This window comes from Hypanus sabinus, chromosome 14 (genome assembly GCF_030144855.1).
Source record: "Hypanus sabinus isolate sHypSab1 chromosome 14, sHypSab1.hap1, whole genome shotgun sequence".
Classification (NCBI taxonomy): Eukaryota; Metazoa; Chordata; class Chondrichthyes; order Myliobatiformes; family Dasyatidae; genus Hypanus; species Hypanus sabinus.
Window position 1 is genome coordinate 2,433,245 of NC_082719.1, and position 14,687 is coordinate 2,447,931.

Sequence of the window (14,687 nt, forward strand, 5' to 3'; positions counted from 1 at the left end):
GTCTTTAAAGATACGGTGAAGACACATAGACTCTTACTAACATGTTTCAAAATTTTTTGCTACAGGTATGATGCCAAAAGACTGGAATGTTACTGATGTGGCACTGTTGTTTAAAATAGACAAGATAAATTAACTAAATGCAGCCCAAGTCAGTTGCTGGTAGAAAAAAAACATTTGAAAAATTATAAAATCTGCATAAGTCATAAATCACCAAAGAGGCACAGGTTAATCACACACAGTCAGCATGACTTTGTTCAGAGAAGGATATATCAGACTAACTTAATTGAATTTTTTTTTAAAAGACAGAGCATTTGATGTAAATGCATTGATTTTAGCAAGGCATTTTAAAGTTCCATATGGCACATTGATCAACAAAGTCAATGGGTTCAAATGGATTAACAATTGGTTCAGTAAGAGAAAGCAAAGGGGTGATAGGAACGTTAGTGCAGATGCAGGGTCTTTGCTTCGCTTGACGTCCATCAGTGACTTGAACACTGTTCTAGAATTCATGATTGGGAAGGCAGTTGATAGAATTGGCAGCGTGTTGAAGAAAATTAAATTCTAAGCCGCAGAAAGAAATGAAACAGCTGGTTTAGAGAAGTATCAAAATAGAAATCATTATGAAGAAATGCAAGGTAAAGTGCATGAAGACATCAAGAGGATACACAAAAAGTGTTAGGGATTGGTAAAATTTTAGAAAATGACAGATCATGGAACACCAGTGTTTAGAATCCTGAAGCTAACAGAATGGGCAGACAAGTTAGTTGAAGGCTACCTAACAGGATGTTGGAGGAAGAAGCCATTACATTTCAGAAGTATCTAATGAGCACAGAGAAACTTCTGTGAGATTCGTGTCTCAAATGCATACTTGGCAAAACTTTTACTAGTTATTTACTAATCACTTGATGGTGAGAAGTCACTGAGAAACATATCATCATGCCACTTGAATGAGATTACTCAGTTCATCTCCACATAACAAGTGCTTCCAGTTAACCTCCATGTTAGAAAACTGTGCCTTGGAAATAAGTCATTGACCACAGAGAGCTTTGGGATATCCCAATGTTACAAAATGCATGTCAGCAGAGACAAACCAAACAAAATAGTGTGGATTCTAGAAATCTAAAATCAGTTTTAATGAAGTGTCATTGATTTGAAATATTACCTCTCTTTGTATTTCAGTAGATGCCGGCTGACTTGTTGAATATCTTCAGCAATACCTATATTATTTACCGTTGTGTTCTTTCCTCTAACAACTCAGATACAGAATTGTAAGGCCAATATCTGGATTGTTGGAATTCTTGTGCTCTCAATAAGCGGGCTAATAAACAAAAGACAATAAAAGACACTGTTTGTGCCTATTGTTAGAGGGTAAGCCAACATTTAAAATTAGTGAAAGAGTAGAATGCTGAAGCATTTCCAGCAATGCTATAAATGTCCTCTACTCCATGAATAGAAAGCCTGTTATATGTGGGATTTCAGGACAAACTGACCTACAGGACAGTGATGCTCTGTAGTAACTTCCACAGGCAAATAGGCTCCACATCTCCCTTGTCTGTAAACTGTGAAATCACAAGTCAAAACAGACAGCAAGGAGCAGGTTCTTTATTACACACAGCTGACAGTGATGTATTGTCGCCTATTTTTACAACCCTAATCTCTGGCTGAGTGATCATATCCTGTTACAAGTTACACTTCTTCAAAATACTGACGGCCCAGTTCCTGTGGTTTTGTGACTGTACAGCGCTGCTTGCAGCTCACTCTTTAAAAAGTGTGACCTTCTACTTTGAAGGAGGTTTTAATTCTCACAAGAAGATAATAGATATTTCTTAACAAGCCTTCACACATTTTCCCTAGGAGGGGGTTGCAGATCTGCTGGAAAGTCACATTGACTTAGACTGCCCATTCAATTAATGACTGAATGCTGATAACTAAACCTCTGAAACAGGTTAATCAGAAGTCTAGGGAGATATATATAGTGGTGAGAAAACGTATGGTTGCAGAAGCAATCGCAACACTAAAATTGAAACAAAATGCTTAAAACATTCACAGCGCTAAATCATACTGAACTGCTATAGCAAGACTACTTATAGACATGTGAATGTTAAATTCTAAAAGTGGCTAGGAACACAATAATACATATTCTGACAGGCTATTTCTTATTGTATCCCAGGGTGATATGTTTTCTTTCAAAATAAGTTACAAGGGAAAATAAAAATTTAATATAAAAAGAAAAATGAAAAGTTGAAAAAAGTGAGATTTTTTAAAAATTACAATCCGCAGTAAATGCACTTTGAACTACAGGAGGAGATGAGTGAAATGCTGTGCTGTGAGATTCAGCGACTTCAGGAAGCTATCAATAACATGGCAATCTAATGTTCACAAAGCACCCTTCACATAGTCCAATGCGCTTGGGATTTCCACAGGAATGTTTTCAAACAAAATATGACACTGATTCACATAAAGAGATATTAATGACTAAAAGCTCGGGGAAAATAGAAGAGAGAAAGTAGGAAGACAGAGATTGAGGGAATGAATTCCAAAGATCAGATTTGTTGTACCTGAACAAAACAAAATGCACAAGAGACTATAACTGGAGGGGCACAGGTAACACAGAATGAAAAAGTGATGTGAGTTTACAGCAACTGAGGGAGCGAGCCCTTAGAGAAATCTGAGTGTTAAAATGAAAGTACTGCTCAGCCCAGTGAACATCAGTACGCACAGTGCAACAAGAAGGACAATGTAACCATAAACACAAGAGATTCTGTTGGAAGTCTTGAACACTACAGAACTCAGCGAGTCATGCAGCATCTTTGGAGGGGAATAAACAATCTAACATCCCAGGCACAGACTGTTTATTCCCCTCCACAGACACTGCCTGACCTGCTGAGTTCCTCCAGCATTTTGAATGTGTGTGGGGGTACAGGCAACTGAGCTCTAAATCAACCTAGGTTTAAAGTTTATTTGGACAAGACATTGCATAAGTATTCAAAAAAAATGGAAACAAGCCATTTTCAATGCAAAGTTCACCTTCTAATCTCAGGACCTCTACGAGATAAAAAGAGAAGGCAAAAAAGTCTAGTCAGACTGTCACCGGAAGGTGCTCCAAAAGGCTCCAGAGGGGAATAAAACAGTTACAACCTCTCCCTCCATTATACACTGAGAAGCTCGAACGTGGATATCGGTTACGACTTACCACTTAAAAGCTATTGACCCCCCCCCCCCCCCGGATGTTTTCATGTTTTATTGTTCTACAACATTGAGTCACAGTGGATTTAATTTGGCTTTTTGACACTGACCAAAGGAAAAAGACTCTTTTGTGTCAAAGTAAAAGCAGATCTCTACAAAGTGATCTAAATTATTTACAAGTATAAAACACAAAATAATTGATTGCATAAGAATTCACTCCCTTTTAATGTGACACACCAAATCCTCAATGTTGCAGCTATTTGTTTTTAGAAGTCACATAATTAGTTAAATGGAGATCACTGTGTGCAGTCAGGGTGTTTCAATTGACTGGAGTAAAAATACACCTGTGTCTGGAAGGTCCAACTGCTGGTGAGTCAGTATCCTGGCAAAAACTTCACCATGAAGACAAAAGAACATTCTAAGTAACTCCACAAAGGTTCTTGAAAAGCACAAGTCAGGAGATGGATTAAAGAAAGTTTCCAAGTCACTGACTATCCCTTGGAGTACAGTTAAGTCAATCATCAAGAAATGGAAAGAGTGGCACAGCTGTAGATCTGCCTCGAGCAGGCCGTCCTCAAAAACTGAGAGATTGTGCAAGGAGGGGACTAGTGAGGGAGGCCACCAAGAGACCCATGACAACTTTGGAGGAGTTACAAGCTTCAGTGGCTGAGATGGGAGAGACTGCACATACAACTGGTGCTTCACCAGTCACGGCTTTATGGGAGAGTGGCAAAGAGAAAGCCATTGTTGAAAAAAAAACACACATGAATTCCCAGCTAGAGTTTGCCAGAGGGTATGTGGGAGACTCTGAAGTCAGCTGGAAGAAGGTTCTGTGGTCTGACTAAAACAAATTTGAGCTTTTTAGACATAGCTAAATGCTATGTTTGATGTATGTTAAACACAGCACAGCATCAAAAACACACCATGAAGCATGGTAGTGGCTGCATCGTGCTGTGGGATGTTTCACTGTAGCAGGCCTGGAGGGCTTGTGAAGGTAGAGAGTAAAATGAATGCAGCAACATTCAGAGAAGTCCTGATGCAGTCTGCAAGAGAACTGCAACTTGGGAGAAGATTTGTTTTCCAGCAAGACAATAACCCCAAGCATAAAGCCAAAGCTACACAGGACTGGTTTAAAAACAACAAAGTTAATGTCCTGGAGTGGCCAAGTCAGATAACAGACCTCAATTCTATTGGGCATTTGTGGCTGGACTTGAAAAGGGCTGCTCACTCACGATCCCCAGAGCTTGAACAGTTTTGTAAAGAAGAATGGGGAAAAATTGCAGTGTCTAGATGTGCAAAGCTGATAGAGACCTATCCACACAGACTCAAGGCTGTAATTGCTGCTAAAGGTGCACCAACTAAATACTGACTTGAAGGGGTGAATACTTCTTGTGTTCTTTAGATTACCTTGTATAGATCTGTTTTCACTTTGATACAAAAGAGTCTTTTTTCTATTGATCAGTGTCAAAAAAAGCTAAATTTTATCTACTGTGATTCAATGTTGTAAAGCAATAAAACATGAAAATTTCCGGGGGGGGGGACTGAATACATTTTATAGGCACGGTATGTATGATATCCCATACTAATAAGATGTAAATTTTGTAGTTGAGATGATATATTTTGTACTCTTACAACATGTACAGGATTATATATTTTCCAATTTTATAAATAATTTATATACTATATTTGAAACCAAACAGCATTTTAAATGCAAATGTGTCTCAGATACGCCCCTGTGCTTGTAAAGAGCAGAAAGTCACACCCAAAATTGTTCTACATTGCAATTACTCTCAGGATTAAAACTAATGACCTGGAATTTCTTGGGAGCAATAAACTACAAACATTTACTATTCCTCTTATTACACTTGTCTACGCTAGATATTGCAGCAATAGTTTAGCCTCTAAGAAGTGAAGCCCTATTCTATACAGTTATAAACTGTATAAACCTATAAACAGTTATAAACCAATTCTATACTGGTTATAAACATCAATAAAGTTCTTTGACAGCTGCTCATGCCGTACCCCTTCACCTGAAACAGCTGTCAAATGCTCGTTAAAGGCTCTGACGTTCAAAAAATATTAAAAATTAAGCATTCCATTACAAACACATGAATTTTTCAGTAAAATATAGAAACTAAAAACTAAGAACATTTAAGTTAAATATGATTGGAATTGTTGAACCCGTCCTAGGTCTAAGGAGGTGCCAAGTTCAATCGGTTGCTGCTCCTGGATTCCACGAGGAATTTAACCTTGCAGCACAGTCATCATGCTGACCAGAGAAGATCTCCGGCAGTCAGTGTGGGAAAATGCCAATGGCACCCTGTATTACTGCTTACATGTCTCAGGGAAGTACAGGGCAATTCCTGCCACAGCTACAGGACACTTCACAGGGAGCTTCAAAGTCACTCTGGATGAAGTTCAAAGAGAATTAGGTTGTCTTAGTACTCAAAATTGATTACATTAAAATTTAACAGAGAGCAGAAATCGACAAAATCAATGGAATAGTAAATTATACAGATTGACAGTAAAGGAGGCATAGAATATTGTAACTAAATGCTTACTATTTCTAACCTTACTCCAAGCTCTCTCTGGTTTTGGAGAAACTGGGATAACATTTAATTGCCAGAGGCAACTCTAACCTCATTAACGATAATGAAAAGTAGCAGCCAGTCAGAAGGTCTGCCAAAATGACCCTTTAATTCTCCTCAAGCTGCTAACAAGCAACTCAGCCATCTGAAGTGCTGAAAGGCTTCAACTGCGGCATGTGGAATTGTCATATACAAATGGCTAAATGCTAAAGAAAAGACAATTTTATTGTCAAGTCCCTAAAGGCCTGTAGGAACAGTCCTGACCTTCCTGCAAGGATGAGCAGTAAAGGAAAAAAGCTAAGGGACAGCTCCTACACAGCAACACCATTAACCAAGTTTAATCTATTATATTGCCTTTTGCAATTTGATTTTTTTGCCACTTGCTCTATTGAATTATCAGCAAAATAGTGGAATATAAATGTTCTACATACATTGCATTGAATCAGTGACAAAAATTTGAACACACTACTTCAAAAATGCTGTGTGCCAACAGTCCAGGAAGCTTGCAGAACAGATGGAAAATATCGCTTAGCATATCAGTAACTGATGTATTTCCAGTTTTGAAGGTTCATGGACTCAAGGTAGTTTTACAAAATAATGCGCTGTTAACATTAAACTGAGGTCTATATCTTCAAAAATACTTTAAGACCATTTGTGTTAAAGGAAATATCATGTGCGTGTGTGAAGCAATTCAAGAGGAAGAGAAATTGTAGAGAGCAGTTCAGGCTTAATAGGAATGGGATAAGGAACATGTAAGAAACACAGTGTGAATGAGAATTGATTCCTCCAGCTTTGGTTTCTGCAATGGATGATTTGTTTCTCTGCATTGTGTGTATATCTTTTAAGTTTAAAGGAATTGTACCTGTGTTTAGAATATCCTTTGCATCTTAGAATTGCTTTATACTTTCTGCTTTACCCTTAATGATTCATGTTTAGGAGATGGTTAAGAGTTTTAAATGTATTTTAAGAGAGTTGTTTGGATTTAAATGTGTATCACTGAAAATAAATGAACTGTTCTTTAAACTATTTTGTTAGCTGGAAGTATATTCTTGCAAGGGAAGAATCAGTAATAGGTATTGACACCGTGGAGAATAAACAGGAAAATAAACTAGACTTTGCAGATTGGGTAGTTACAGTATAATCTCATTTAGTGACAGTACTCACGGTTAGTTCCATATGATAGTGCTTGAAGTCTTTGTTTGAGTTCAAGCCATCACAACTGAGTCAAGAGACTGCCACATTATAAACAGAAGAAAGTCTGTAGATGCTGGAAATCCAAAGCAACACACACAAAATGCTGGAGGAACTCAGCAGGCCAGGTGGCACCAATGGAACTGAATAAGTAGTTGATGTTTTGGGTTGAGACCCTTCTTCAGGATTGGAGAGGAAGAAGGGAGATGCCAGAATAAAAAGGTGAGTGGAGGGGAAGGAGGATAACTGGAAGGTGATAGGTGAAGCCAGGCTAGTGGGAAAGGGAAAGGGCTGGAGAAGAAGGAATTGAACAGGAGAGGAGAGTGGACCATGGCAGAAAGGGAAGGAGGAGGGGACCCAGGGAAAGTAATAGGCAGGTGAGAAGAGGTAAAAGATCAGAGTGGGGAATTGGGGGTGGGGTGGGGGAGAAAGAAATGTTTTTACCGAAAGGAGAAATTGATATTCATGACACTTGGTTGGACCACGTTAGCCTAGTCTGCCTTTAAAGTTGACGTTAGGATTTGGAGGTTCAACCTCAGACTTGTAGATCAAGTCTGTTTATGACCACAATCCAGCAGACCGTGGAACAGCCATTCTATGTGTTAGCATTCGAGCTGGAGGACAAGAGAGTTGCCTCAGACCACAGACCATCATGCTACAAAAGTTGCAGCTGCAAGAAAAATGTACCTCTGAACTTCCATGAAACTGTATCCATACAAAATCAAATTATCTGTTACTCCACTTAGTGGATGACTTTACCACCTAAAATTAATTTTCATTACAGTGTGACAATCAGGCTTCAAAGCATTGACTGTCTTTAAATTGTCAAGATGCTTGTGAGTAGAATTATTTATCTGGGGAGAAACAGAGGATGAGAAATTGTTTCTTTAATAACTATAGGCCAGTTGCAAATGCATTTCCTCAGAGTGCATTTGAAGTGTTCATATAAAAAAGCACAGTGAAAATATCTCAGTTCCTTTGTCTTCCCCCCACCAAGGCAGTTCACCATAGGTAGTTTCTATTCCAGCACCCCTCTTATCACTCAAAAAAACATCTGGGACATGCATCATCTGCTCAGAGACATGTACTGAAATACCATGAATTTCAACTCCAATCTGCAGAGAAAGTGAACTCTCCTTCTTTAAGTACTTCAGGCATTGAACTCTACTGATTAACAAGATAAAGACAATAATGTTTTCTGTTATTATTGTTTTTTTCAGTGTAGCTACAAAGAAGGAAAGACAGCAACTATATTTCATTAAGAGTTAAGAAGATTTGGTATGTCACAAAAGACACTTGCAAATTTCTACAGATGTACTGTGGAGAGCATTCTAGCTGGCTGCATTATTGTCTGGTGTGGGGGGGGGGGCGGTGGAGTTACTGCACAGGATCAAAATAAGCTGTAGAGAGTGGTAAACTTAATCAGCTTCATCATGGGCACTAGCCTCCGTAGTATCTAGGACATCTTCAAGGAGCGATGCCTCAAAAAGGCAGCACACACCCAGGTTATGCCTTGTTCTCATTACTACCATCAGGGAGGAGGGATAGGAGTCTGAAGGCTCACACTCAATGATCAGGAACAATTTCTTTCCAGCTCCCATCTGATTTCTGAATGAACATTGAACCTATGAACACTATCTCACTACTACTTTTTAATTTCTGTACTACTTAATTTATTTTTATATACACACACACACACACACACACCTGACACACACACTTACTGTAATTCACATACTTTTTTTCCTATTGTTAAGCCACAAAGATAATAAATTTCATGACATGTCGGTGATATTAAACCTAATTCTGATTCTGATCTATTCATCTATCAATACACCCATGCCAGCTATGTATAAAAAAACCTCATAGAACTTTGTAGAACTTGTCAGACTAGAAGTCTATCCATTAAATAACAGCCAGGTTGGTTTTCTTTACAAGATGGAATCCTTGAACCAGGACCACTCAAAATGGAGAAGAAGCCTGGAGAACCTGGAGAAGCTTTGTTTGGAACACCCAGAAAGATGGTATTAGTAGGGGAAGGAATGCACCACTCCCAAAAGTACCCACCCCCCAGCTCACATACGTCCCTCCCTCTCTGGGCAGACAGAGCGCAGGCCTCATTGGCTTTTGTTGCCACTCAGAAGCCAAAGATTTGGAGTGGAAGTGAGTCACCCTCCGTCCCGAAGGAACAGCTAAGAAGGCAGCAATACGAGTCCTGGAAAGTTCAGTTCATTTCAAATTAACATTTTCACAATCTGAAAGGTAATATTATGTTATGGACTCTATTCCAAAACAAACCTTTGAAGTAACTACAGCTCTGAAGAAAGACATTGGAAAAAAAATAATCCAACCTATCAGAAAACTTAAAATGTTTAAAACCCTGTCACCCTAACCAATAGTATTCTCCATTGAAATTGGTAGTTTCATCTTCACTTGAACTACGGCCCAGAAATACTTCCTGGGCTTGTAAATTACCAGATTTTCAGAAAGTATTTATCTTAGACCAATTGCTTTTAACTGCAAAATGGAAAAGGAGACAAAATTGATCTACTAATACTTCTGTCAGCTTCCCCAGCACTTCCCATTTCAGACAAAATAGGAAAGTGTAAACCCTTTCGGCTCTGTCTGGAACCAGGGTGGTCTTTCAAAACATTTCCATCGGCCACTTTAGATTGATTGCATTTTTCACAGCAGACATTTCCATGGGAATTTTTGACCATGAATCTCTCTAAAATGCACAAAATAGTGAACTTCAAAATAATTAACACAGGTCCCAATGCATCATGCAAGATTGAGCGAGGGAGGATGAGAGCTGACCTGATAGAGATTCAGATTCAGTTTATTCCCATTTAGAAACCACAAATGCAATGCAGTTAAAAAATGAGACAACGTTCCTCCAGAATGATATCAACAAAGCACATGACAAAACAGACTACACCAGAAAATCCACATAACGTTTGGTAATCCCCAATCCAGAGTCCGGAGAGGCTGCTGTGTATTAATATCGCGCTACCGTCTTAGCACGTTCCCGGAAAGGAGCTCCAAATCCATCAGACAAAACAAGACCAAAAACTAAAGCTACAAGACCTGCACAAAACCACATAGTTACAACATATAATTACAACAGTGAAAACAATACCATAATTTGATAAAAAAAACAGACCACGGGCAAAGTAAGAATAGTCCAAAGATATTAAAAGACTACAAGTTCAAAACAAACCACCACACAGTTTCCTCAAGTCCTCAGGGTCCTGACAGACTCGCCATCCCACGCCGGCGGCAGAAGGGAATACCCCCGCTATGGACTTGCATGGCGCCGCCCGACTCAGCCTCGCAGACGCATCACACATTGAAAGCTCCGTCGAACCCAGCCTCGCAGGCACAGCACACAGTGAAAGCGACCTGACCGCAGCGGACTCCAAGTCCACAGAACCTCCGAGCCTCCAACCATCCCCTCCGGCACAGCTTCTCCGAGCACCATCCTCTGCCAAGCGTATCAAGACGCCCCCGTCAACGGCCACCGGCAATCCAACCCCGAGGACTGGGGGCCTGTTCTTCTCAGCAGAGCCCCAGACCTCACAGCAGCAACAAAGAGGGCCTTCCTGGAGATTTCCAGATGTTCCTCCATGCTCCGTGCTCCCATGTCCATTTTTCATTAGATTAGGATTGCACCGCACCCCGCTTAACAAATAACATATCAGCTTCGGAGTGGTCGCTGCAAGCTGCGTCGCGCTGCCATCTTGATGTACAAGATGCTGAGAGGGATTGATCATGTGAACAGTCAAAGGCTTTTTCCTAGCGCTGAAATGCTAGCACGACAGGGCACAGTTTAAAAGTGGTTGGAAGTAGGTACAGAGAAGATGTCAGGGGTAAATTTTTTAAAATTTTTTGTTATATAAATGCAGAGTGTGGTGAGTGCGTGGAATGGGCTGCCGGCGACGGTGGTGGAGGCTGTTTTTTAAGAGACTCCTGGATAGGTATGTGGAGCTTAGAAAAATAGACGGCTATGGCTAACTCTAGGAAATTTCTAAGGTAAGGATATGTTCGGCACAGCTTTGTGGGCTGTATTGTGCGGTAGGTTTTCTATGTTTCCATGGTGAGAATATTAAACCCTAAGTATTCTTGTATTCATCTTATGCAGTTCAATTATAAAGTTTGAAAATTACTCTTGAAGGCAATGTGAAACCTTGTAATTATTTAGCCTCTTAAAGGATAATATACAAAAGTTAAAAAAAGTTATGTACTTGATAAACAGCTATTATATATTGATGTTTATCTAGTTCACTAGTATAATGGGCAATGTTTTTAACCCTAACCTGATCACGGGACAATTTACAATGACCAGTTAACCAACCTGGTATATCTTCGGACAGTGGGAGGAAACTGGAGGACCCAAGGAAAACTCAGATATTTCACAGGGAGAAGATACAGAGACTCCTTACAGAACAGCACTGGAATTGAACTCCAAACTCCAAAACACCATGAGCTGTAATAGCGTCATGCTAACTGTGACACAGCCATGCTGTAAGGAGTCTCTATATGTCAGGGTTTGCTGGGATAGTATGGCTTGAAGAGCCAGAAGGGTCTACTCCACACGGTATCGATGGTCCTCAGGGGTCAGTATTGGAACCGCTGCTTTTCACATTGTCAAAGATTTGGGTAATGGAATTGATGGCTTTGGGGCCAAGTTTGCAGATGATATGAAGATAGGTGGAGGGGTAGGTAGTGCTGAGGAAGCAATGTGATTGTAGCAAGACTTAGCCAAACTGGAAGAATGGGCAAAGAAGGGGCAGATGCAATGCAGTGTTGGGAAATGTATGATAATGCATTTTGGTAAAAGGAACAATAGTGTGGACTATTATCTAAATGGGGAGAAGGTTCAAACATCAGAAGTGCAGAGGGACTTGGGAGTCCTCGTGCAAGTCTCCCAGAAGGTTAATTTACAGGTTGATTCTGTGGTAAAGGCAGCAAATGAAATGATGGCATTTATATCTACGGCAATAGAATATAAAAGCACGGAGATAATGCTGAGCCTTTATAAGACACTAGTCAGGCTGCACTTGGAGTATTGCCAACAGTTTTGGCCCCATATCTCAGAAAGGATGTGTTGTCATTGAAGAGAGTCCAGAGGAGGTTCACAAGGATGATTACGAGAATGACGGGGTTAACACACGAGGGGCAGTTGGCAGCCTTGGGCCTGTACTCACAGGAATTTAGAAGAATGTATGGGGATCTCATTAAAACCTGCTCAATGTTGAAAGGACTGGATAGGGTGAATGTGGAGAGGGTGTTTCCTCTGGTTGGGGGGTATCCAGAACTAGAGGGCACCGCCTCAAAATTGAGGGGTGATCCTTTAGAACAGAGGCAGGGAGCAATTTTTTTAGCCAGAGAGTAGTAAATCTGTGGAATGCTCTGGCACAGACTGCGGTGGAGGCCAAATCCATGGGTATAAGGTGGAAGTTGATAGTTTCCTGATCGGTTGGGGCACCAAAGGATATGGTGAGAAGGCAGGTGTATGGGGTTGAGTGAGATCCAGGATTAGCCAGGATGAAATGGCAGAGCAGACTCAATGCGCTGAATGACCTAATTCTGCTCCTATGTCTTATGGATAAATAAATATAAAGCCCCTTTTTACCAGGAGTCTCTAGAGACGCAGCTCATTGGCCCTTCGCTAACAGCCACCGGACTCTGCAGTGCGAAAACCACCTTTCCCAGACTTCGCATGTCTAGTGTTGATATGAGTTGGGTCCCACCAAACCCGGGAGGCCGGGACGTCTCACCCACCCGAGCCCCGGTCTACTTGACTACTGTGTAATTGCTGCCTCCATGCAATCACTCATCGGCAAGAAATAACAGATCATAGACTGCATACAACTATAAAGAAAAGAATATGTAAAAATTTTAGGTTTATCAAACAGCTAGTAGGAAAAAGAAAAGTAAAAAACGGTCCCATTACAGTTAACCCAGTCCAAATGTGCACGTGAGCTGGAGCTCATCTTGAAGTTGTCTTTAACTCACGTGCTGGGTTAGTCTGTGTGAAAGCACACACCACTTTCGGAATGTGGCTCAAAATCCATCTCGAACATACAGGCTCCCCCACAGGAATATTGGTCCTGCCTCCTTGAAGGCATTCATCACACAAACCACCTTGTGTAACAGGGATGGCATCTTCAGCCACCCTCCCTCCTGTCTTCTCCAGCTCCCACCAAAAGGACCTCGACCCACACCAGTGTCCCTCACGAAACCTCTCCGCCCAGTGTTACCTAGAACATTCTTCAAATTCCACCATCCTGATTGGATGACACTACATTCTTAAGCATGAAAATCACAACCCCTTACCTTTAGCTCAAACCCAAACAGGTTGAAAGCAGAACAAACAGCTCTCACAGAACTTCTGAATGAAATATCTACAGCATAGCAGTAAGAACTCTTGACCAGGTCAGTACAAATAAATAAAAGAAACTGGTATTAATGCTTCTAATTTGCTTTGATCTTCTGATGGAATGAATCTCCATATCACATATGAAAAACAAGCAAGCAGTAATCCTCATTCATTGCAAATATTGTGCACGCTTGGGTTTGCGCTGGAGCACGCCAGGCAAAATTGATACTGCAGTACCCTGCAAAAAATGTTCCATTCTTTGGTCATTTCTGGTTGGTCTGAAAGCAAGGAACTTGGTACTGATTTAATTAAAGCCACGCACATCTATCTGTAGATTTTATAGTCTACTTTTACATGCAGTAACTGTCAACACTACAAATCATTGTCTATCTGCCATCTTAATGTGGGTCATTTATCTATTAGAAGTTTTCACCTATTCAAATATAATTGTACACATATTTATTTGTGATTTACATTGTCAGCTTTTCAGCTAATCTCATAACTGAAACCTACATTAAAGGATCTCTCTTCATTTGCTTGCTAGAAAAGTTTTTTCCTAATTTTAATTGTTTCCCCATCGGATTTCCTTTATGATATAATCCAAGGTATGTTGTGTCAGCAACACGTTTTCCTCAGGAATAACACTCACAGAGCTTCATCCCGAAAGTGGAAGCTATAAATTATTTGCAATGAGTTCACACAATTTCACTGCCAGAATCATTTTAAGGTTTTGACAACAATGTACTAAAAGGTGCAATCTCAGAACAGCTGTTAAAAAAAGCAATAAAAGCAATATCTTCTGATATAATACCACGCAATCCTGGGAGACAACTCATTAATCAGCAGGGTCACTGCTACTAAATGCTAAATTCAATACAATCTATGAAAAATGGCTGCTATCAACCCAGGCCTACTTACCAGCGGTCTACTTTCATCTTCATCCTTATAGTAGTGTAGCTGGTCCCCCTTCAGCACGAACCATCGGGTGTGCCAAGTCTTAACAAAGCCCCCTTGCTTCCTCAGCCATCCACATTTAATGACATTTTGCCTGGATTTCGCAGATTGGGTTCTGTCCAAGGAGCCAACCTGATCATCCATTATTAGACTGATGGATTTTCCTGATTAAAAAGGAAACAACAGCCACTTAGAAGCACATAAGATACATATATCATTTGGAGTAAAGCACAGATCCCCTTTTTAAATAGGTGAACATCCATATATCCTACTGCAGACTTCCTCATAGATTAAACTACTTCCTCACAGGGTGCCCGGAAGCAAGTTAAGCCTAGCATGAAGGTTTATGGAAGGAATTTCTGCCAAGGAAAACAAATGAGCAAAGA

The 14,687-nt window shown here is 40.3% G+C and overlaps 1 protein-coding gene across 1 annotated transcript in view; it reads right to left on the minus strand.

Annotated features, from left to right (window-relative positions):
* Positions 1–14,687, minus strand: part of arhgap24 (Rho GTPase activating protein 24) — a 454,853-nt gene that overhangs the window by 339,481 nt on the left and 100,685 nt on the right. The window contains exon 2 of the mRNA XM_059988689.1: positions 14,266–14,465. Within this exon, the coding sequence (XP_059844672.1) occupies positions 14,266–14,445 (180 nt within the window). The 5' untranslated portion in view covers positions 14,446–14,465. The remainder of the gene's footprint in view (positions 1–14,265; positions 14,466–14,687) is intronic.